The sequence below is a fragment of the Centroberyx affinis genome, unplaced genomic scaffold, assembly GCF_046629955.1.
Source record: "Centroberyx affinis isolate AG114_WGS23_722 - 3 ecotype Tasmania unplaced genomic scaffold, CSIRO-AGI_Caff_v1 ptg006640l_1, whole genome shotgun sequence".
Classification (NCBI taxonomy): Eukaryota; Metazoa; Chordata; class Actinopteri; order Beryciformes; family Berycidae; genus Centroberyx; species Centroberyx affinis.
In genome coordinates this window covers 40,418-62,872 of record NW_027283368.1, presented here as the reverse complement: position 1 = coordinate 62,872, position 22,455 = coordinate 40,418, and the positions used below count along the sequence as shown (strand labels likewise).

At 42.3% G+C, this 22,455-nt stretch overlaps 1 protein-coding gene across 1 annotated transcript in view; it reads right to left on the bottom strand.

Moving 5' to 3' along the window:
- Nucleotides 1-1,499: 1,499 nt before the first annotated feature.
- The window catches only part of LOC139638900 (tomoregulin-2-like), a gene marked incomplete at both ends in the record, with an annotated part of 46,944 nt that continues 25,988 nt past the window's right edge, over nt 1,500-22,455 (bottom strand). Inside the window, 4 exons of the mRNA XM_071512932.1 lie at nt 1,500-1,626; nt 1,884-1,940; nt 4,569-4,717; nt 12,981-13,077. Coding sequence (XP_071369033.1) covers nt 1,500-1,626; nt 1,884-1,940; nt 4,569-4,717; nt 12,981-13,077 — 430 coding nt within the window. The remainder of the gene's footprint in view (nt 1,627-1,883; nt 1,941-4,568; nt 4,718-12,980; nt 13,078-22,455) is intronic.

The following is a 22,455-nucleotide window of genomic DNA, read 5'->3' as shown; positions in this document are numbered from 1 at the left end:
ACACAAACACAAACACACACACACATACACACGTGCACACCCACAGACATACACACAGTCTCCTTCACGTTCTCTATCACTTCGACCTGACAGTATGTGAGATGAACATTGCAACCTTGTTCTGTTTGGGGTTTGTGCTCTGTTTACACACACACACACACACACACACACACACACACACACACACACACACACACACACACACACACACACACACACACACGCACATACTCACGTACAGACAAAGATATAACTGTGCTTCCCCTTTAGAGATTTCCCTCTCATTACAAGACAACCTCCCATTGCTGTGACCAGTAGGGGGCACCAGAGATCTTCCACTTTCCCCTCGCTGACTGGCGTTCTGTATGCGAGGAGAGCGTCTAGGCTAGGGGAGCTGGACGAGCGAGGTTAGAGAGGAAGAGAGAGAGAGACATAGAGAGCGAGAGAGACGGAGGGACCCGGACCCCTGGCTGCTGCACTTTCAGGCCCTAAGGGATAACAGACTGAGCGACCCACAGGTACACTCACCGGCTCTGCGTGTGGGTGGGTTTTAATACGTTTTCACAGCGGTTCCTTCACTTTACTTTTATTGTTTATTTTTACTGGGATGATGCACAATTAAAATTGGACCGGGGTTCAGCTAATTTGCATCTGTAATCCCTGGGCAGGGGGTGCAATCAATAAAAATACACAACAGTACAAAACATTACACATGAAAAACCCAGCAGCAGTGAAACAGCCATTACCGAGACCCTGAAATAGTACACCGGATAAAATGAGCCATACAAGGCAATCATCAGTCGTGACAGGATTGTGTTGACTTGAACCAGAACTTTAACTTTGATTTAAAAGCAATAAAGTTTTCAGACTCTCTGATGTTGGAAGGTATAGAGTTTTGTTTCCAACTACTTTGATAGAAAAAGCTCATTGACCAAAGGCTGACTCTGGTACCCAGACTTTGGTGCTCTCATCTTCCTAATCTTGCCTTTAGGCAGGGACAGACATCCCTTTAAGGTAAGAGGTGCAAGCTCATGAACAATTTTATACATCAGACACACATCTGAAAGAAATAGAAAGTTTCAAAGTTCAACAAGTTATATTTCTGTAGAATGTTATAGCGACGGTCATCCTTGGCTTTTTATCTAGTGCTAGTAGTTCCTCATTGTGCGTTTAGGTAGAATGCCTGTTTGTGTTTTGTGTGTCTGTGTGCTTAAAAGTATGTATGTGTATACGTATATGCAAGTGAGTTCATGTGTGTGTTTGTGTAGGTATGTATGAATGCTTTAGTTTGTATGTGTATTTCTATACTTATGAGGTCCAAATATCATAACTTCTTTATGGAGACAAGGTTAGGTTTTTGGAGTTGAGGTTTAAGATTAGAATTAGGATTAGGTTTAGGTTAGGGTAAAGGGTTAGGGAATGAATGTAGTCAATGAAGTGTAGTAATACAACCGCATGTACTGTATGTGTGTGTGTGGTGTGTGTGTTTGTGTGTGTACCTGCAGGAGGGCTGGGCCTGGATACTGGGGTACTGACACTCTCCATGGACACAGTAGTTCTTGTAGTGGTCTGGACAGGGGATGAACAGACCTCGGGCTAGCTCGTTCCTCGGGTCCTCTTTGTCCTCTACAATAGACACACACACGCACCATAATTACTGCATGTGCGCATACATATGTTTGTATGTGCACATATAAGAGAGGGAGAGATAAATGATAAAGGGAAAGAAAGTGAAAGTGGTAGGGAAGAGAGAGCGAGAGAGAGAGAGAGAGAGAGAATGAATTGAATTGACAGAGGTGAGGACTGACTCAGACTTGAGTGGCAGCACATGTTAATTGCCAATCCACATGGTTCACTGTACCAGCCAGCACCCATGCACTGACCTGTGTAGTCGGTCCGTGCGTAGTGTCCATCTCCGACTTTGTTCCCAGTCATGTCTCCTGAAAAGGCCACAGTCACATTACACCTGGTGTCAGGTCAGTACAGCCTCACCTAGATTAACACCCCTCCATTATGGGTTAAATGTTCCAACTGACCCCAGTACATGGAGAGGGTTTTAAATGTGAATATCACTCCAACAAATACTTGATATATACTATTCATGTGGGGTAGAGCTGTCCAGTCAACATTTCTTGAGCTTGGGATTATAAGGTTCAAAATTGAGTTATCCACATATTCATGATCTTTGAATGTTACTTTATGCAAGTGTAGTGTTACCTTTGTAAAAAAGAGCCTTTTGGAGTTAAATAATTAAAAACATAGAAAGATAGAACTTTATAATTCCAAGCTCGTGATTTTTAAAAGTTTACCGTCTTCCCTAATTCATTATCTTTTTCACATGAGCAGCAGAACATGGTAGAACAGGGTAGATCACATCACACCAGAATAGAACAGAGTGGACTAGAATAGAAAATAAGGCATTGTCTCTCTCCTTATTGCTGTATGGAATTCCTCTTTTCACAACGGCTAGAAAATATCTCCTTCCATCATCATGTTATTGCAATTGATTTTTCCTTCGCTCAATGAATTTATTTCCGCAAACTGATTCTGTGATAACATTTCCTAGATTATGATGCAATGATTGTGGCAAGAAGTGGGCTGGAGATGGGTCTGGGATGCTGGGCAGTTTTTTTTTGTTTATTTGCTCATAAAACACCAGAGGCACAACATAAAGGAAAAGAAACAAAGAGGCATGTGGATGAGAAACGAGTGGCTTGTATGCATGACATCCACTTAAGGTAAATCAAACAAAAAAGAACCCCAGAATACATTACAAAAATTACAATTAATCAGTTTTCTTAGCTTTCATATTGGCTTTTCATTGGCTTTCCTTTAAGCTCCACACGCCCATGACAACTTATTCATCCAGTACCCAATTTTATGAGCAATTTTCCAGCTAAATGTAGGTCCCAGTGGCTAAAGTCACAGTCCATGTTTGCCAATTTTCCATGACATAATATACACCTATTTAACAATAAATGCCCAAAAGATTACAAAATGTATTTTTTCTTGTATTTATATCAAAATCCCATTACTCTTACTTGGGAAAACAGTGTATCTTTAATGGTTACCTCATCATGTACCAGGAGGCGTAAATAAAAATTCCAACCAATAAAACCATCACAGACTTTTCAGCAATCTCGCCTCTCTGCTCAAATAAAACTGTCTTTCTCTCCCTAACTGAAATCCCATTGGTTTACACTTTTGTATGATTCCTCCCCGCTGTATGTCTCGCCCTAATATCCTGTCAGGATGATGCTCTCAAAATGCTGCTTCATTGTGACTTGAAGGGATAGTCATAGTTTAAAATAAAAAAACAACAGTATATTGGGTATATCAGTATTCTTTGATGATATGGGTGAGTGTGAGGTAGCAAGCAGGAAGCTTTATGTGCTTATTCCAATGAAATGTACTGGTTGTCTCTAATGTAGCTCAAAGAAAAATGTAGACAAGTGACAAGTGGCAGGTGAGGAAATAAATGAAAAATCAAAATGTCAAGGTATCACTCTAAATCCACTGGCTAACATGAGGTGTAGCGACTATTCTGAGGTCTAAATCCTTTGTGTTTCCTGTCGTTTGTCTCCCTCAACACTTTCCCTGATGGAAACAGAACGTGTGAAAGAGTGATCAGCTCGATCTGGGTGGTCCGACTCGAAGGATGTGTCACGGGGGAACAGCGATTTCTATTTGTGTTCCAGAGCCGGTTGGCTCTGATTGTTCCCCCCCATCACTTCTCTACACCCACATCTTGGCTCTCACGCCTCGATCAATTGTCCTCTTTGTCCCATGTGGATGCAGAGGCAATCAAATGCTTGCAAATGTACACACACAAAATGATACCCACTAACCCCCTTGTTTTCAACACTACCCTGAGTTGTGATTGGCTTAAGTAAAACAAAGTTTCTGCCTCTCTTCCCACTTGATGACAGTTTAAACCAGAGTTTAAATTGGCGCAACAGATTTAAACAAAGTAAACCAAATTAAGGAGAAACTGTCTATGCAAAATTGCGATGTTGGTGTTTCATCCTCAAAAAAGACGTTCAAAAACGAATTCAAAAGACACTGAATTCTTATTTACCTTTGTCTTCTCCCACATGGATTAGCAATATGACTCAGTTTAGGGATTTAACCACAGAGATTAATTTAATAACTTACACCAAAATAAAGATTCTTCAATAGAAAGGAGGAGGATTATGATTCAATAAAAAATTATCAATATACATAGCAGTGTAGGGCTGTGTGGGTTTTTGAGGATTATATGCGCACGACATTCCACAACATAATTGAGCAAAAATAGCAGTAATTATGAAATGAAGCTTGTTATTTGAATTGAGGTTGAGAGGATGGTTGATAACGGCAACAGGGGCGGAGAGACAGAGAGAGAGAGAGAGAGAGAGAGAGAGAGACATGGAAACCTGCTGTCTGTATTTAGCTCTGTAAGCTACCTCATTTGCCCCGTGGCCTCCTTTCAACTTGGAAGTGAACATTTATCCAGACAGACTGACGGCTACCACTGTGTTTGTGCATGTGTGTGTGTGTGTGTGTGTCTGTGTGTGTGAGTGTCTGACCTTGGCAGTGGCCCAGGTACTTGACCTCGATGCGTTCCTGTTTCTGACAGGACGCCTCCTTCACCTGGCAGGGGTTGTCATAGGAACGACCGTCTGAGGCGCACACCGGGTTGAAGCTGATGTGGGAACAGTCGATGTTGCAAACACACCTGCAGGAGCAGAGGAAAGGGCAGCGGGGGGGGGGGGGGGGGGATGACAAAGGAGATAAATGAGAAAGAACTTTGTTTCCTTGTTAAAAATACCAGGAGTAATCTTACAAAATGATTGTTTATATGAAAGTAAACTGACTGTGATATATAATTTTAGTTATTAGCTATGTCAAGATCTAAAATAATAACATTTTGTGACAGTGAGAGCATTTATATTTTTTAAATATTTAGTCATGAATCTTGCACACATTTTTTGTGTCTGATAAATGGTGCTTTGAAATAAAATCCCTTGGTAATGTATGTGTATGTGTTTCACTGAGAGAGAGACAGACCGAGACCCAAATTCATTCAGGGATTACAATGCTTAGAGTATCTCCAAAATGAGGAAAAACACTGAATGTCGTTCACTAGACACAGGCAGTGGTTGTAGACAGCGCTTTGCGCACTCAGTCAGGATGTTGGGCCATGCATGGTAATCCTTTTCAAATTGGGTTTTGGCACATTTAATTTGACACAATAGCGAGTGGATTTAACTAGTCGCAAACAGGGCCTGATTGCCAAATGATGCACCTTGCAATGGGAGGGAGCAATAACCGATGAGAAGACTGTAGATAACAAAGCTGTAGATTTAGACTTGCAGAAGGCATTAATGGTCTATCATTTGTAGATATATAATAATATTAGATAACATTGAAAATGACTTAATTGTGAAACAATAACTATGATAAGCTAATATCAATACACTGGACATTAAATACACTTTGGAGAAAAACAAAACATTGGAGAACGCCAAACAGCTTGTTTCTGGTGCCGCATTTTGTGTTTATAATGTCCTTCAAACTAAAACAAAACCTGACTGCCTGACACATTCTGTTGGCCAAATTCTGTTCTATTGATGAAGCTGAAAACAATTGCAGAACACCAGCTCCAAGGCCAGAGTCATGCATAATGTACTACTGTCACATCTGGGCAAAAATCTGTGGCCTGCATGTGAGTTGGACTCTTGACAATTACCTTTAAATGGAAATTCAGTTTTATTCCAACAAACAATCTACAACCACTAATAGCCTAATTTGCTTAAACGTAATCTATTTAATGATTAAAACAGCACAAGTTCAATGCAAAGTCTTGCAAAACATATTTAAGTAACTTAGAAAAATCCAAATGATGGTGTGATGTGGTTTGTGTAAGATAAATAAGTGTTTACAAATATAATCTTTTGAAACTTGTCATGTTTTGTCTTCCTCTCTATATTGAAATGCCAGTTATATTACTTCCACAAAGCTGATATTGCAGGTGTGTTTGTGCAGCAGCCTGTTATGAATTCATTTCCCAGTGAATCAGCCGCTTACTTGCTGCTTTTAGCTCTGGCAAATTAACTGGGCAATTTGCTGTCGCACCACAATTTTAGTGAATTTGACTTGTGTGTTTGTGTGTCTGCGTGCGAATGTGTGTGCGCATGTATGTGCATGTGAGGGTCTGCCTGCATGTGTGACATCTGCCTGAATGACAGTGGCACAGAATGAGCATGTACGCCTGCGTGCACGTGTGTATACTTGTGTATGTGTGTGTTTGTGCTGTGACCCTAAAGTGCGTGGCAGGCCTGATCAGCAGAAATTACACCCAGATTGCCGTCCCCAGACAGTTGTTGCTGAGTAGCGCTGAACGCTAGATTCTGTAATTATAAATCTGTCATTATTCTCCCAGCCTTTTCATTTTCCCCTGGCGCCAGGCCCTGAGTAAAGCACAGGCATTCAACGCTCTTACTGCTGCATTTGCATTCACACCTATATGTGCGCCCACCACACAGGCACCCACACACACACACACACACACGCGCGCACACAGACACCTTCGCAATCAGGTAAGATGATTCTCACCGCTGACACTGATGTTGATTGAAATGTTGTGCAGCCGAGCGTGCCAACATTGAGGTAGTGCTGCAATGATGGATCAGCAAAGTAAGAACGATGTGAAGAGAGGTTTCGATATGCCTCGGAGAAGATGCAGATGTATAAAGGTGCGCAATAACCCAAATCCCACATGGCACTGAAGGTGAGCCGCCACAGTTATGAATGTACCACCATTGCCAAGGTGTGAAAATGAGACTATAATACTATGATTTAAAGACCATAAACCGCAAGCTATAATTTTGCAAAAGTTACCCCATGATTAGGGAAAACTGCTTTTATCATGAAAAGTATCTAAATAAGAATAGTTTTAGCATGATAGCAAGCGTGATAACACACAGTAGTACTGTAAGGAACTTTGAATAAAAGCATTCACCAATAGCACGTTAAGCAAAATCTGAGGAGCCATTGAACTAAAAGAAAAATTCTGCCCATTCACCACTTCAAGCAATATTCCACTTAGTTTTAACATGGGGGTTATTTGGCACTTGACCACCATGAAAACCAGAATATAAACTAATCACCAAGATCGGATGCAGCAGTTTGAATGAGGCCACAAAAATAGCCTGAAAACTTACATTTAAAACGTTGGAGAACAAGATTCAACAACAGATCATGCTTTTAAGACAATAAAGTAGTCATTGGTCTGTCCTCATTTTGCATTGCTATTCTTGGTTTACACTAAAATTAGTATTTAAAAATAAAAGTAGATCTGGTCTCCCAAACAGGAGCTATCTCTCCTAAATGGTATCCCTCCCCTATGTTCGCTTCTATCAGTAAAAATGCTATTTGCTGAAATTTTTGTGGCCTCATTCAAATGAATGGGAAGTAGTTGAATATTGCTTTAAAAATTGGTTAAACACTGCACACATGCAGACATCCACACTCCCCTCCCACCCATACACACATATAGACACACACACATCCATCCCCACCCCTCAACCCACACATCACATACACACACACACACACACATTAAGACTGAGGAGTGGAGGAGCTCTCAGAGTCTGGGCCATCCCGAGTGGCCGTTGTCGGTCGGTGGCTTATGTCTGGGCTCCATACATTTTTAATGAAGCCTCTCACTTTCTCCACAATAGGCACTATACTGCTAGACTGCACTGCGTCAACACATCCTAATGCTACTCACAGACACACTCGTACGCCCGCAGGCAGGCGGACACACACGCACACACACATGCACTCAAACATGCATACACATGCATGTTATAACAAGTGCCACGAGATAAACTGTCCTTGTCTCTCTCCCACCACACACCCCCCAACTAATTCTTTCACACATTCTGGTGAGAAATAGAGAGAGCTAGAAAGAGTGTTAAATGAGAGTAATCAGTGTGTGTTTGTATGGCTGCATGTGTGTACATGCCCAAGTGTATGTGCCTGTGTATGTGTGTGTGTGTGAGGATATTGTCTTTGCAGGATGTGTCGTATTGATTAGTTCACTGCCATGATTTCTTTTCCATCAAAGCCCTCGCATTGTCTGCTGACTCTCTACTGTAAAGGCCACTTCACACACATATAAACACACAGACACAGACACACACACACACATAAACTATGACACGCCCACACACACACACACACACACACACGTACACACACTTTGACATATACATACGGCTGCATACATACATGCATGGAAGCACTTATACCGAGCAAATTGAGACATAATCTCTCACTAAAGTTCATTTTAAAATATTCAGCTTAACAGACACACATACACACACACACACGAATGATTTATTTATGTCCACATAAATACAAGCATACAAAGGACATAAACACTATTAATGCAGTTAGATATTGAGTCAGTCAGTTACATAAGTGCCTAATTGGCAACCACATTGTTGCATACACACAGGATGATAACAGTGGCAGGTCGAAAGATCACAGACAGTATCCACTTCATGGGTATAAAAAGCAATGCCTCCTCCATATTGAGCGGCTACCAATGACAGCAGATACTGAACAATACCTCGCTAACTGCTTGGCCCTTCTCTTAGGGAGACCAGCCATCTGAAGGCCCCTCGCAACTAGCTTGTGCACATGACCCAGGCTGCCAAATATGAAAACTAAAAGCTTACACTTGTAGCCTAGCTGTGAAATGGTCTGCTCCAGCAGCATCTCGGTTAGAAAGGCTTCCTCTAGGCTGTAGTCAAAAATACAGCCAGCCTCTAGACACACACACACACACACACACACACACACAGCGATTCCCTCAAATACACACACAAACTTACTCTGATTACTCTCTCACCCAAATAAAAGCAGCCACACACACACACACACACACACACACACGCACGGCTTAGGCCACCACATCCACTGACTGCCTCATGTTGTGTACAAAGCCTTAGCAGGAAACCTTATTGCTACTGAACATAGCATTGATTTTCATAATCCTCAGCCTCAAATTTCACTGTAATCCTTCCAAAAAACAGAGGGAGATAGAGAGAGAGAGGAGAGTGGCACACACACACACACACACACACGCACACGCACAAACACAGTGATACAGTGTGTATACACAATGACACAGAGAGAGAGAGGGAGAGAGAGAGAGAGAGAGAGAGAGAGAGAGAGAGAGAGAGAGAGAGAGAGAGAGAGAGAGAATCAGCAATACAGAAACAGAAAGACAGAAAGAAAAGGAGAGAGAGAAGAGAGGATATAGAGGATGAGAGGCAGGGTGGGATATAGGGATGTTTGTGCCTTTGAACTAGGGAATACACACACACACACACACACACACACACACAGAAGAGAAGGAATACTGTACTGTGATGTTTGTGTTGTACTATAGATTGTGAGTTCAGCAAAGTGTGAAGGCTTTCCTGTGTATGTGTCTGCATCCACATTTTTGTGTGTGTGCTTGAGTGTGTGCTTGTGTGTGCTTGTGTGTGTGTGTGTGTGCGTGTGTGTGTGTGTGCGTGCGTGCAGGAACCCCATTGAAGGAAAATAAAGGCACTCTCACCTTGCCTGTTGGCCTGTGACTTCTCCTCCATCTGGCTTTTCAGTGCAATTCCCTTTTGCCCTCCACAGAGCCACAATGGGCTTCAATAAGGACGTAAGTGCTGGCTTTGAAAGGCCGAAGGAAAGGAGGTGAACTCCTTTCTCAGGATGTCAAAACCCTGCATTCACACAGCAAGGGTCCTACAGCCCCTCTCCATAGCTAGCGTGCTATCCGCACAGTGCTCCTCCTCTCCCTTAATGCTAGCAATGTCGATGGATTCTATTGATGGCTTTCAAAGCACAGGTTTTGTGGGGTAATCACTGTTTTATGCTGCAAATGGATCTAAATGGGTTTTTTGCGACACTCTATTGATCCCTGAGGGGTAAATTGGTCTTTTCACCTGCTGCTCTCCAGAGGGAAGTCAGTCGCAGAGCAGCACCCCTACAGTCGGGAGGGACTCCATGCCTTGCTCAAGGACCGCTCTGCAGGATGAGGAGGACACCTGGCAGCTTCTGGCAGCAGGAGGGTCTGTAACCACTATGCCATGTTGCTGCCTAACATTCATGATGGTATGAGGATAACTAGGCTCTTTGCCACAGCGGGGTCAAGTATGGTTTACTAGAGCCTGGGTCAACTCAACGCACTCAAGTTACTGAAAGCATTTTTGTTTATTTGAAGCCCATGATTAATCAGAAATGATGGTAACCTTTTAAATTACAGGCCATTAATTACATAGTAATGACTGGAAATAACTAAGTAATCTCCAAGTAAAATGCATGGAATGACTCTTTATGGCGTTAGAATGACTGGTAACTACTGAGTAACATACAAGTAAAAAAAGACGCTTTTTTGTTATTTCTGTAGAGTTACTATGGAGTGTGTTTGTATACCTATGTGCATATTGTACATAGACTGTATTGGCATATATTTTCTAAAATATATAATGTATTATTGTTTGTGTTTTACATTATAAGCAAATGAAAACCTGATGAAAAAACATTGAGTGTTTCTGCACAGGTGTCGTCATTTTCTGTAATGAATGTCCATTTCCTTTGTGGAAGATCAATCACTGGAGAGAGTGTGTTTGTTCCTTTTTGAACTAGTTTATCCTTCACCTCCAGCACCTTTCTAAGTTAGTGCCATTTATCTATACAATTACTGGTAAAAGCACCTTTTTTTTTTTTTTAACTTTTATTATTTCTCAGTGATTACCAGTCATTGTAATGCTATAACTAGATATTATATCTATTTAACTTGGCTATTAGTTATTTCCGGTCATCACTGCATAATTAATAGGCTGTAATTTAAAAGGTTACCGAAATGACTGCAAATATAATCTAAACAAACCTGTTAATTAGCTTTGGGGGAAACTGAGCAACACTGGTTATAGGCACTTTCTCTCTATGACCAGGCTGTGCACAGAGACAGTCAGCACATCATCGGCAGATTTCTAAGCACATTATAAAGACGCCCCGTCATCACAGCAGACATGCATTATTTTATGCTGTCAAATTGTTAACATTTCATTTCCCTTGTTTCCTTGTTTGTGGACGGCCGAGGTAATCTGTTGTTATGATTGCATTGAAGAGCACACTAATGGATTATTTTTTAATAAGTAACAATTAGGCTACAAAGTTGATAACAGGACATCGAGGATGTCACCAACTGCGACAACTGTCTCTAAATTTTACATTTTGCAGAGTGATGCATTCACTTTTGTTGCATACTGGTTTTCAGAGTCCTGGAAATCACTTTGTCCACTGGCTCACAGTATTCATGACACAGTATTGTATGCAAATAAGTACTGCATTGTCGTAAACACTGGTCACTAGCTGTGCCTTTTCTGATTACAGTCAACTGTTCTTTGATTACAGTCACCTTTTCTCTCATTCTCTGATTAATCAACAGTTGTCTGATCACCTACTGTTTGATTACAGTCACCTGGCATTTGATTAAAATTGGCTGCTATTTGATGAAAATCACCTGCTGTTTTGTTACAATCACCTGTTGTTTGATCACAATCACCAGTAAACTGCCTATCAAGAGGGGCCTTGGGTCTCTTGAAAGATTGAAGAGTACTTGTCGTTTCCTTCTTACAAGATGGGACACTGAAATATTCATAAGATTGTTTGTGTCTACTGCTATTTTAATGAGACACATGTCTGACATAGGCTACCTCTCTTGTCTTGTTCTCTCTCTCCTCATCTTGGGGCTAAATGTCACACTTTGTGTATTGTGCGACTGTCTGTAGGTTTGTGTACGATTGTGCTGCTGTGACATTATGAGTTTCCCTATTGGGGATTAATGAATTATCAATAAATCCATCGGTGTGCAGTTGTGGAATATTAAGATGCATTTGAGGAAGTGGGTGGCATCAGTCGAAGCGGATTCCAGTTCTGTTTGGTATTCGGAACAAGGCTCAGGATGCATCATGAAGCAATTCCTTGGCATTACAGTTATTGCACACCGGGGTACATTATCTCTCCATTACATCAAGCAGTTTGATAGAAACATATTCTCAGAGCAATTCTAATTCTAGCTGTAATGGTGGGATTTCTCACGAAGCATTGCCTCAGTTCCTTAAGCTGATACCAGCTGATCCTTGATGCACACCAATCACAGTCCAACACACAATAATGGTGGTTCGTTTAAGCCAAACTGCCTCGACATTCATTCATGCTCCTCGAGCGCTTATACGCTGCTGCTGTTGCTGTCTGATGCTTCACCAACCGAGCCTCCATCTGTTCTGGTTCTACACCCATGTGTTTGTGTATAGCGCTGCTGCCTGCTAAACTCCAACCAGCTGATATACCTGTGTTAATATCTCATTTGCAATAAATGGTTAAATTTGTGACAAGAGTGTTTCTGGACTGAACTAGTTTTCCTTGTGTGAGTCAAAGTAGTTTTTGGCCTGACACTGCCAAGTCCTGTAAGGATTGTAATTGGATTTCCAGAATCTCCTTTCTCTCAATGCCCTGCTGTAGTAATTGAGGTTAAATGAAACGGTCAGCCATGCACTAAACCTCAGTGGTTGTGTGTGCAGTGTGTATATTGCATGTACGCGTGTGTGTGTGTTATATACAGAAGATTTCTAATTTAAATTCTTAGTTAGAAATAGCGAAAACGTTTCACATTATAGATATAGGGTGTGTCTTCCCCAGAAAATGTCAGTATGTGTCAAGATAAGTCAAACGGTGGTGACTAGCTGTGTCCGGATGGCTCAACTGGTGTCATCATGTAAAAAGTTGAGTTTGACACTCATAGGGCTTTCACAAAAACTGTTGTAGGTTAGGATGTGTCAAATATTTTGACACCTCTTGAGTTTTCTTTGTGTATGTGTGTGTGTGTGTTTGTGTTTGTGTTTGTAGACTTTGTGTAAACTCACCAAACATCCTCTGCATCCACATCGCACTCAGCCCCAAACTGGCAAATGTCGCAGGTGGACGTCTCCTTCTGCCCTGCCTCCGCCGAGCCCTCACCTCCTGAGAGAGAGAGAGAGAGAGAGAGAGACAGAGAGAGAAAGACAGAGAGAGAGAGACAGAGAGAGACAGAGAGAGAGAGAGAGAGAGACATTCACGTCAACAGCTTCTGGTTTTTCTTCCAAGACACATTTGCAATAACACATTCCCTGTCCATCCTGCTACAATGAACTTCTCAAATCCGACATGAAAATATCCAGTACCCATATTTGTCTAAATGTTTCATTGAGAAGCAACACAAACCTGTAGCAAATCCCCAAAATGCTGCACCTCTCACAATGCAACGTGACCCTGAGAAATCAGCCCTGGGCATCTCAAGTGCATTTACATCTGCCACATCGCACCATAATCCCACCCTTACTACCTCCGTCATCCATTCACGCCTTTCCCTTCTCTACCCTCCCCACCTCTTTCTCTCTTTGTCTGTCTCTCATCCTATCACTCTCAAATCCCCGCTGATCTTTCTGGAGTCCCTCTTTTATTTCATCATGCTGATTTTCTCTCGCCGCGAGTGCGTCGGCTCCCTGGCGGTGGTGTGGGCACTGGCGTCGGGCTTACGGCGGCTTAGGGCCCCCGTCGGTGCATATCACGCCTCATCAGCGGCCGAGGGGGAGGAAAAAAAAAGCAATCTGGCCAATCTCAAATTGCATTCCCCCGCCACGGAGGAATCCTCCAGTCTCTGCGCACCGCACTCTCTTCTTCTCTTTCCCCTCGGCCCTCTTCTCCATTAGACGAGCTCTATTTTTAAACTTACCAGGACCCATGAGGACAACTATGGAAAAGAAGACGACGAGGTGGAACTCGGCATCATTTCCCCACGTCATATCTTTAATCTCCCCCACACACACACACATACGTAGACACCCGCACCGCTGACACCATGTGCTGCTCCCTTGTGTCGCCTCTTTCATTTTCCCTTCGAAAAACTTTTGTTATTTCTCGTGATCCCTTGCGACACGCCGGATGAATTGGATAGAACTCCTGTAGAGAGGTTTAACCTGATTTTGTGCAAACTGTCAAGCTAAAGTTGGGTTTGGCTCTTTCATTTTACCCAGCGTTTTTCTAAGGTCGAAGTCGGTTAACTGTACTTAGCTTTCTTTGGATGTTTTGAATCTAGTTGGTAAGTGATGTGTCTCCTGGCTATTCCATTCACTATTCTGCCTGGATTTAGCTGCTGCTGGGTCCAATTAGCCCATTTGCCTGTGTCCAAAAAAAACAATGCAGCCTACAAGAGTAGAAAGTTCCTTTACTGAGGAAGTTCCGTTCCGTTCCTGCCTGCTCCTTCAATTTTTCATTTGACGCCGAGTCTGACGCTGCAGGTCTTGGACAGCAGCCACGGCAGTGAGGCAGCGTGTCCTCTGAATGCCGAACACTCCTTCCGCACTAATGTCACCTCACCTGTAAAGGCTGGGACCCAGTCAGGCGGTAAGATGTCCATTCTGTATTCATGGCTCTGCTTCGCCATACCTTCGGGTCACAGCTCTGCGCAGACTACAAGGCGTGAAGCTCCGCTGGCTCTAAGCCCGCCAATGCAGCTCCGACACCAAAGCATTTCTGTGTGCGCTGCAAAAACTGTCCATCTTAGAAAATAGTTCTTGCATTTAATCTTAGAATCTAATCTTTCTTAAAATAAGTGAAACAATTTGCCACTGGGCTGACATTATCACAGTCGTTTCCAATGCAGTTTCACTTGAAACACATCACAATGTGTTGTATAGCGATCAAGTGAAACAATCTGACCACAATGGCAGATGTTTTCACTTGTTTTATGAAAAATAATATTTTACAACAAAATGAAGACAAACAAGATTAATTGACTTGTTAAAACTGACTTATGTTATTATTCATGTTAGGATGCAGAACTGCAACATTTTCCTCGCCAAGTCTGTCAAAAATCATTAATGCAAGCAATGCTTGCAAAACCATGTCGCTTAATTCATAGACTTTGTTGTGGTGGCATATACAATGTTGTGCTCAAGAGTTCAAATGAGGGTTCAATCAACCACACCTGACAGTTCAATTAAATGGGTTTGTTCTTTGTCTCAAATCAGACATCAGAGTAGTGTCAACACTGGGACGGCAGCTGATTGAATTAGCCAGTTTCAACTGTTTGACCACTGACACAAATGTAGCCTCACAAGCCTCTCTGGACTCTCTGTACTCTGTCAAATGATCGGCTTCACATAAACGCTTGTGGGCAAGCAAGCATGTAAGCTCTCCCACTACTCTCCTCTCTCACAAATGCACATGACAGAGAGTGAGAGAGAGAGAGAGAGAGCCTGTACACGATTCTGTTATACCTGCTCAAATTTCCTACATGTGTGCTCGTGCATGCACAGTGCAAACGCAGACCTTACCTCCTTTTTCCTCCTTTTTTTCTCCATCCTTTTCTCCCTAACACTACAGCACACACATATGCACACACACACACACATTTACCCCCCTCCCCCTCCTCCCCAGAACCCCATACACGGCATTGCAGGCGCAATTACCAAAGGCGACTGGGGACAGGCAGTGTTTTCCACTCCTCAAATCCCCGATAGAGTCTCCTGTAGCACTAACACAACATTTCCCCTGTTTCTATGTCTGCTAATCCCTGGAATCAGGAGACACGGCTGGGTAATGACTGAAATGATTAGCCCTGCTATCACCCTCCACCAACCGCCCCCCCACACCCTCCCCCACCCAGCTCCTACATCACCCAGTATCGATCCACGCCTGGACCAGACTGCTGGAGATCCGACCCTCACCTTTGTCTCTATCCCATCCTCTATTTCTTTCCCTTTCTTACAGTCAATTTAATTCAAGAAGCACCCTTTCTTTCTTTCTGTACGTACGGATGGATATGCACATTGTACGTATCTATGTATGTATCGATCTGTCTGTTTCCTTCTCCCTTGTTTGTCTCCCTCCTTCTCTCTCTCTCTCACACACTATCTCACTCTGTCTCTCTCTCTCTGTCTGCCTTTCTTTCTTCCTCCCTCTATCTCATCTTGTTCTGGATATGAATAGCATGGAGGATCCGCAGCAAGGTTGGGCCAACGGGCTTTTCTACGCACGCATACGTACAAGGACACAGACACAGAATCACGGTCGTGTGTGTTTCTGCATGCAGATACATACATATGAGAGAGGCAGTTTGATAAAGCATGGGGAGAGAGGGATAGGGAGAGAGAGGGAAAAAAGAGAGATAATTCATTTGAGTGAGCACAGGGAGAGAGTGAGATAGAGAAAGAAAGAGAGAGACCATTTGTTTGAGTGAGCGCACACACACACACACACACACACACACACACACACACACACCCAAACACAGACAGGAGATTTAGGGCACTCCAGCATGCAGCTATCATACAGATGATGAATGAAGCCCACACACCTCTGGAAAACAGAGCAGGACTGCCACGACCTTGGTTACAAACACACCGGGGACAGAAGGAGAGGAGAGGGAAGGGAGAGAGGCACGGACTGATGCACCCTGCAGATGGGGAGGTGTGCTGTGTGTGGGCGTTGAAACAACAGCAGCGTACACCTTACAGGACTCACTATTGCTGTTGCTAAACAGGAACTTAGTGAGGAACAATTACAGCGCGTTCACACCAAGCGTGTTTGGAGCGTTTTATTGGAATTCTGGAGCTTTTGGAGCGTTCGCTTTGTTTGGAACGATGCCATTTGAACCCAAATAACCGCAGCAAGATGCCTGAAAATGCCGGTTTTGGTCCTCTTCCAAGCAAACTGCGGTGCGGTTTGTTAGGAGTGAGAATGTAATCTGAACCAACTACAGGAAATGATCCCAAAATGCGAGGTTTTATGGGTATAAGGAGATGGATGTTGACATCTGATAGCGAGCAGATACTCATGCTTGGGAAGCCTAGCATAACAAAATAAACCGAAGGCAAACATGGAGTCAAGATGAGGTGAAATTCTTTGGTACCTAAGAACAAAATCAAGCCGCAGTCTTGCCTGATGCTCATATTCAGCTATTTCTTCCTGTGTTATTAACTGGTATGAGAAGGTCAATTACGGCAAAGAGTGCAGACAAGGCATACTTACTTATGTTACAGGGACTGGAATCAGATTTGTTTTAACTCCCCCCACTTCCAAAATCTCTGACCATGATGGGTTGACACGTTACCAAAACTCTGTAGAATATAGCCTACAAGCTACTTGTCCATGTAACTTTTGTTTACAAGCCCTGGTTCGCTTGTAATTGAGCAGTGTGAACCTAAATTAATCAAATATAAATATGCAACAAAGTAAACTTTTCCATTATGGTTCAGACTGAAGAAAATGAACTGTACTGTCGGTGTGATCCCACTTTAAAGTTGGACTGAGATGAGATTTACTGTAATGATGGTTAGTGTTAGTGTTGTGAACGTGCGCTACTGATATTCATTACAATACATTTAAATTTTAGGCATCTAGCTGCTGCTCTTATGCAAAGTGACTTACAAGAAATGCGACTAGAATAATAAATTCTTAAATACCCATTACAGGTAACAACAGTAAGTAGAGCAACAGTGAAAACAACAGATGCCCTGATGATAAAAGTAACAAGTATTCATGTCCCTTGAGTATTCATGCATAATAACAAAGAGGTAGGTAAAGAAATAGTGCCAGAGGATAGTGTGTATTTTAATGTCAGTCATGAATATGAATGTCAGGAAGTGGTGGTGAGGAGCAATAGCACAATGTGTTTCAAATATGTATGATGTCTAATTAATTTTGTCTATACTGTACATGAGAATAGTTGATGGATATATAAGAATATACAGTTGATGTGTTTGAATATGTTATGGAAACAGGTAAATACAACCTGCTGTGGCATTCAACACACGTCAAGTCCCATTGTAAGCCAACATGAATAACTGCATGTGGATAGTTGATTATCAGTAAATTAATGCACAATTTCCAATAAATGTACAGGAATTGCCTTGATGAGTCTGGTTCAAAGACCTACAGAATAACTATACAAAGCCAGCAAAAACAAAGCTATGTCTATTGGCAGGTGCGACAAATCTTGCCCAGGGCTGAATATACTTCCCGCAAATGGACATGTGATCCATGAAAGGTGATACAGGAAGCAATAAACATGAGCCAAATGGCTGATAATGTCCTGGGGGGGAGAGATACAGAATCTACAGTACAGTAACATCACATTGTAACCTATACACCGTTTGAACTGAAAACCATCTGAGCCGTAATCTGTCAGTATTGTGGGGAGCTCCATTAAAAGAAGACTGTGCTGACAATTAAACTATGAAACCCATCAATCAAAATGACATTATCAACGGACTGCTGCCCCAACTGGCCAATCTGACAGGGCGAGCTGGGCAGGGGAATAGAAGGCAGCCAAATAATCCATAAACATAATGGACATCAATATTGAAAAGATGACAGATGACACTGTCGACAGAGGCCAGGATTCAATTTCTATTCTTTTTTTTTCTTTTTTTTTTGCAGGAGACCATATCGCTTTTTCACAAAGCCATTTGTCAGCCCGGAGTCCAATGAGGAGAAGCCGACCTCCTCCGAAAAGCGAGCCAAGGGCGGTTGTTCCAATGACGTAAATGACAAAATGACTGAGGCACAGAGCAATAATGACTGTGATATAAATAATGATACTATCAAAATGCTTGGTGGGCACTGCCAGGGAAACACACAAACCTTTCTACACAGTAAAACTGCTTTAAAGCAACATAAAATCCACCAAACCAAACTCCTAAAAGGGCCAGAATGAGGACACAGAGCACGCAAGGACACATTTAAGCTTTTTATTTACATTCCTATAAAAAAAACAAAAAAAAACACCATTAATATTTGACTGCTGAAATCCGTTAACACGACTGACTCGACTAATGTCATCACTGGGGGATTTACTGCCGGCTTCCTCTCAGGCTTTGGCACGACCCAATCAGAAATGACAGCTATCAGTCGTAAATGAGGCCTGCTGGCGCATACTGAGGAGACGATTCACACTCGACGCTTCAGCTTGATTGGTACAACATATTGAAGATTCTCATCACTCATTTACCAAATATTTTCAAGTGAAAGAATCAAACTCAGCCTTTCCCACCTTGATGAATCATAATATTAGGACTACTAGGGCATCCACAAAAAACAAAGCATGTGAGAGCATGTGTAGGTTTTGGGTAGAAAATATGTCCTATGGTTTATGTATGTTTCATTTATTAAAAAAAAAAAAACCATTACCTCTTCTCCCTGGCTCTTTACTTAGTGCTTTTCTATTATAAGTGACTATTCAAAGGACACAAGAATGTATGTTGTTATATTTCCCAGCACTGTAGCTTTGAGCCATGCACTCCTCATTATTAGCTGCTTGTAAGGTCGGTGATCTGGGAATTAAAGCTTATTCTGCAGTGGCAATCAGTGTTAAGGAGAGCGTCTTTGGAGAGCGTCCATGAATTGCTTAAAAAACAGAGCTAAAAAGTAAATGTCATTGTGTAGTATTGTAATGCTTGCCTTTTATCATGAAAAATCCCCCGGCTCCAAGTAAACAAACCAATAAAAAAAACCCTAAACACACTGTTTAATTCTAATTCAAACCTAAAGCACTGTGAGAACACACTGACCTCGAATGACTGCCACAAACCCCACAGTAACTAAGCGCAGCTCCATCCAGGTAGCGACCATTGCTAGTGACCGTGCAGCTGCTAACGAGTCAGTCCACGAACAAGGTCCCTATATGGGTCAGAGCCTTTCTGAATGGATTAAAAGGAGGAATTATGGCTTTAAAACTTCATCTTTCCCAGCTTTGAGAGGATTAGATCCCGCTTTCTGTTCCCCACTCGCATGGCTGGCTCAGTGACTGGCTGCTGGATACTGGATGACTATGGATAGGTGGCAGGATAAATAGGCAGAGTGGGAATGTACAAACAGGTTGCTCCATTTAAAAAAAAACTAAACAGGAAAGCAGGCAGTCCATTCCCCATTTTAGTTTGTTTTTGTTGAAACATTAGGGAGAGAGTATGGCCTGTGTGTGTGTACTCATCTTGACAGTTTACATTCAGGAATTCATACAAGATTCTGAGGGACATTGAGATTTAGATACAACTAAGCCATCTAGCACAAATTGCAATGAAAATCCCACATCCAAATTTTCTGTATAGGTTGGCTCCCAAAGCCCTGATTTAAAAATTGGGTTAGCATTGCAGCTTCTGTACAGTCGCAGTCGCCCTTTGGGACACCCGCGCATGGATCTGTTTCACCAGACAGGTCAGACTGCAAAAGGCAGAAGGGAGCAGCACAGCACACCTGGAGCAGGAAGCATCTGAGCGTCTTGGTCATGGACACTTTGGCAGAGATCCATCATATGACCTTCTGGCCATGGGCTGAGAGTCTGTTGGGTTTTGAGCTAAATTAGTTCACACTTAACAATGGATTAAAACAAAGTGTACATCTACTCTTAAGGTGATTAAAGTCACAATGAAATGAAAAATGATTTGTTAGCTAATTCCCCATGTCATAGCGTATACCTGTTTAATATTAAATCCCCCAAAAAATTCCAAAATGTTTGATTTATTGTACTTATACATATACAGAATTTATTTTTAGTGATTACTTAATGGCATACATATAAAAAAACCCAAAAATGACAAAAATACCATCCCAGATTTTTGAACAATGCCGCCCTCACATCATATAAAACCTGCAACTTTCAAAGTGACATGAGTGGCAACACCCCTGAAAATCCTATTTCCATTTCCTAAGACACCATGGTTGTGTCCCGGGGCTGGAATTTATTAATTTTGACGAATATGGAATCTATGACAGCTCAACATTATGCACAAAGCATTTCACAGTGGATCGCTTCACCAACTACACCGAGTATGCAACATGCTTCCTTGTGACTTTAAATAACAGAGGGAGAAAGTAAAGCAGCCTTTTATTCCCTAAACAGGACACCCATCTCTTTTAAGTTTGATTTCACTAATGCATTATGACACAGAAATGGTTCTGGCCCATAGCACTTAAACAGGACGCCCTGCCTATCAAGCTGGAAAACAGAGGATCTATTTTTATCAACCACACTGAATCCTTCATGTTTCTGCTTAATTTCAAGTCTATTCAATTTTATATAACGTATGACAGATAGCATCAGCAAAGCATCAAAATGCAACTAATCGCCATTACTTGCCGATTTTATTTCGGGTTTTCTCTCTCTCTCTCTCTTTCCCTCCATTACTCCATTGTTGCCTCTCATACGCACAAGGCCAAACTCAAGCCGCATTTCCTATCCATATCTCACATCAGCGTGCTCATTGGAAATTCAATTAATTTCCCTCTCACGCTTCCGCTAGCAGCTAGGCCTTTCTAACCCGCGGCATATTTACTCTGCAAGCCCCTGTACGTTGTGGGGAATACACAGGAATGAGCTGAGAGGGAGCAACAAACATCCTCCCGTGCGCTCTCTCTCTCTCTCTGTCTCTCTCTCTCTCTCTCTGTCTCTCTTTCTGCATGCGTCTGTCCCTGAGGAGCACTCTGGTGCCGGTGTCGCTCGTCAAGTGCTCTTTCTGGGGGAGAATATCCTGTCCCAGTGGCTTGTGCGGGCCGCCAGTGGCCTGCCAGGACCTACCCTGCCTCATCATGTGCAGCCTCATCAGGGGGGGCTGAGCACCGGGGAACGCTTAAACATGTCTGTCTGCCTCTTCTTCTCTTTACCCCTCAGGCAAGGAGAGAGAGAGAGGGAGAGAGGGGGAGAGAGAGAGTGTGTGTGTGTGTATTTCTATACCTATCTTGTCCTCATGACGGTAGAAAAATTAGGAAAATCCTCCAAAGTGAGGGCATTTTGCTGCTCTACACTTCTACATGGGGTTAATTTAGGATAAGGATTTGGTTTTAGGGTTAAGATTAGCATAAGGTTTAGGTTAGGGCAAGAGTTAAGGTTAGGGTTAGGAATTGATTTTTTCACCAAATCTGAAAACTACTATACTGCATGGTATCTCACATTTAAATCTGGGGAACAATTTGTTTGCCGTGTACGTGGAATTTGCCATCAAAAATAAGAAGAGGAAAAGGAAGATAAAAAAGATGTTACTTTATTATCCATTTACACAAGGCAGTTACAATAACACTTAACCTCCTACAAAATTTATATAGAAAAGTCAGCACAAGGTCGCCTGCATTGCAGTGCCCCTATAGAGCACTTTGGAGTTCAACACATTGCTTCAGGCTACTTTAGCAGAGATGGTGGGTATTTCTTAGCCTCCCCTGATCCCAGCTGAGTGGAAAACATCAAACTTCTCCTACATCCACTCATTAACAAATTAAAACAGTCTCTTCTAACCCAAAATGCCCCTATTCACTTCCTGGCATGTTAATGCAGTTAGAATTAGCTTTGCTTGGACGGTATACTGGCAT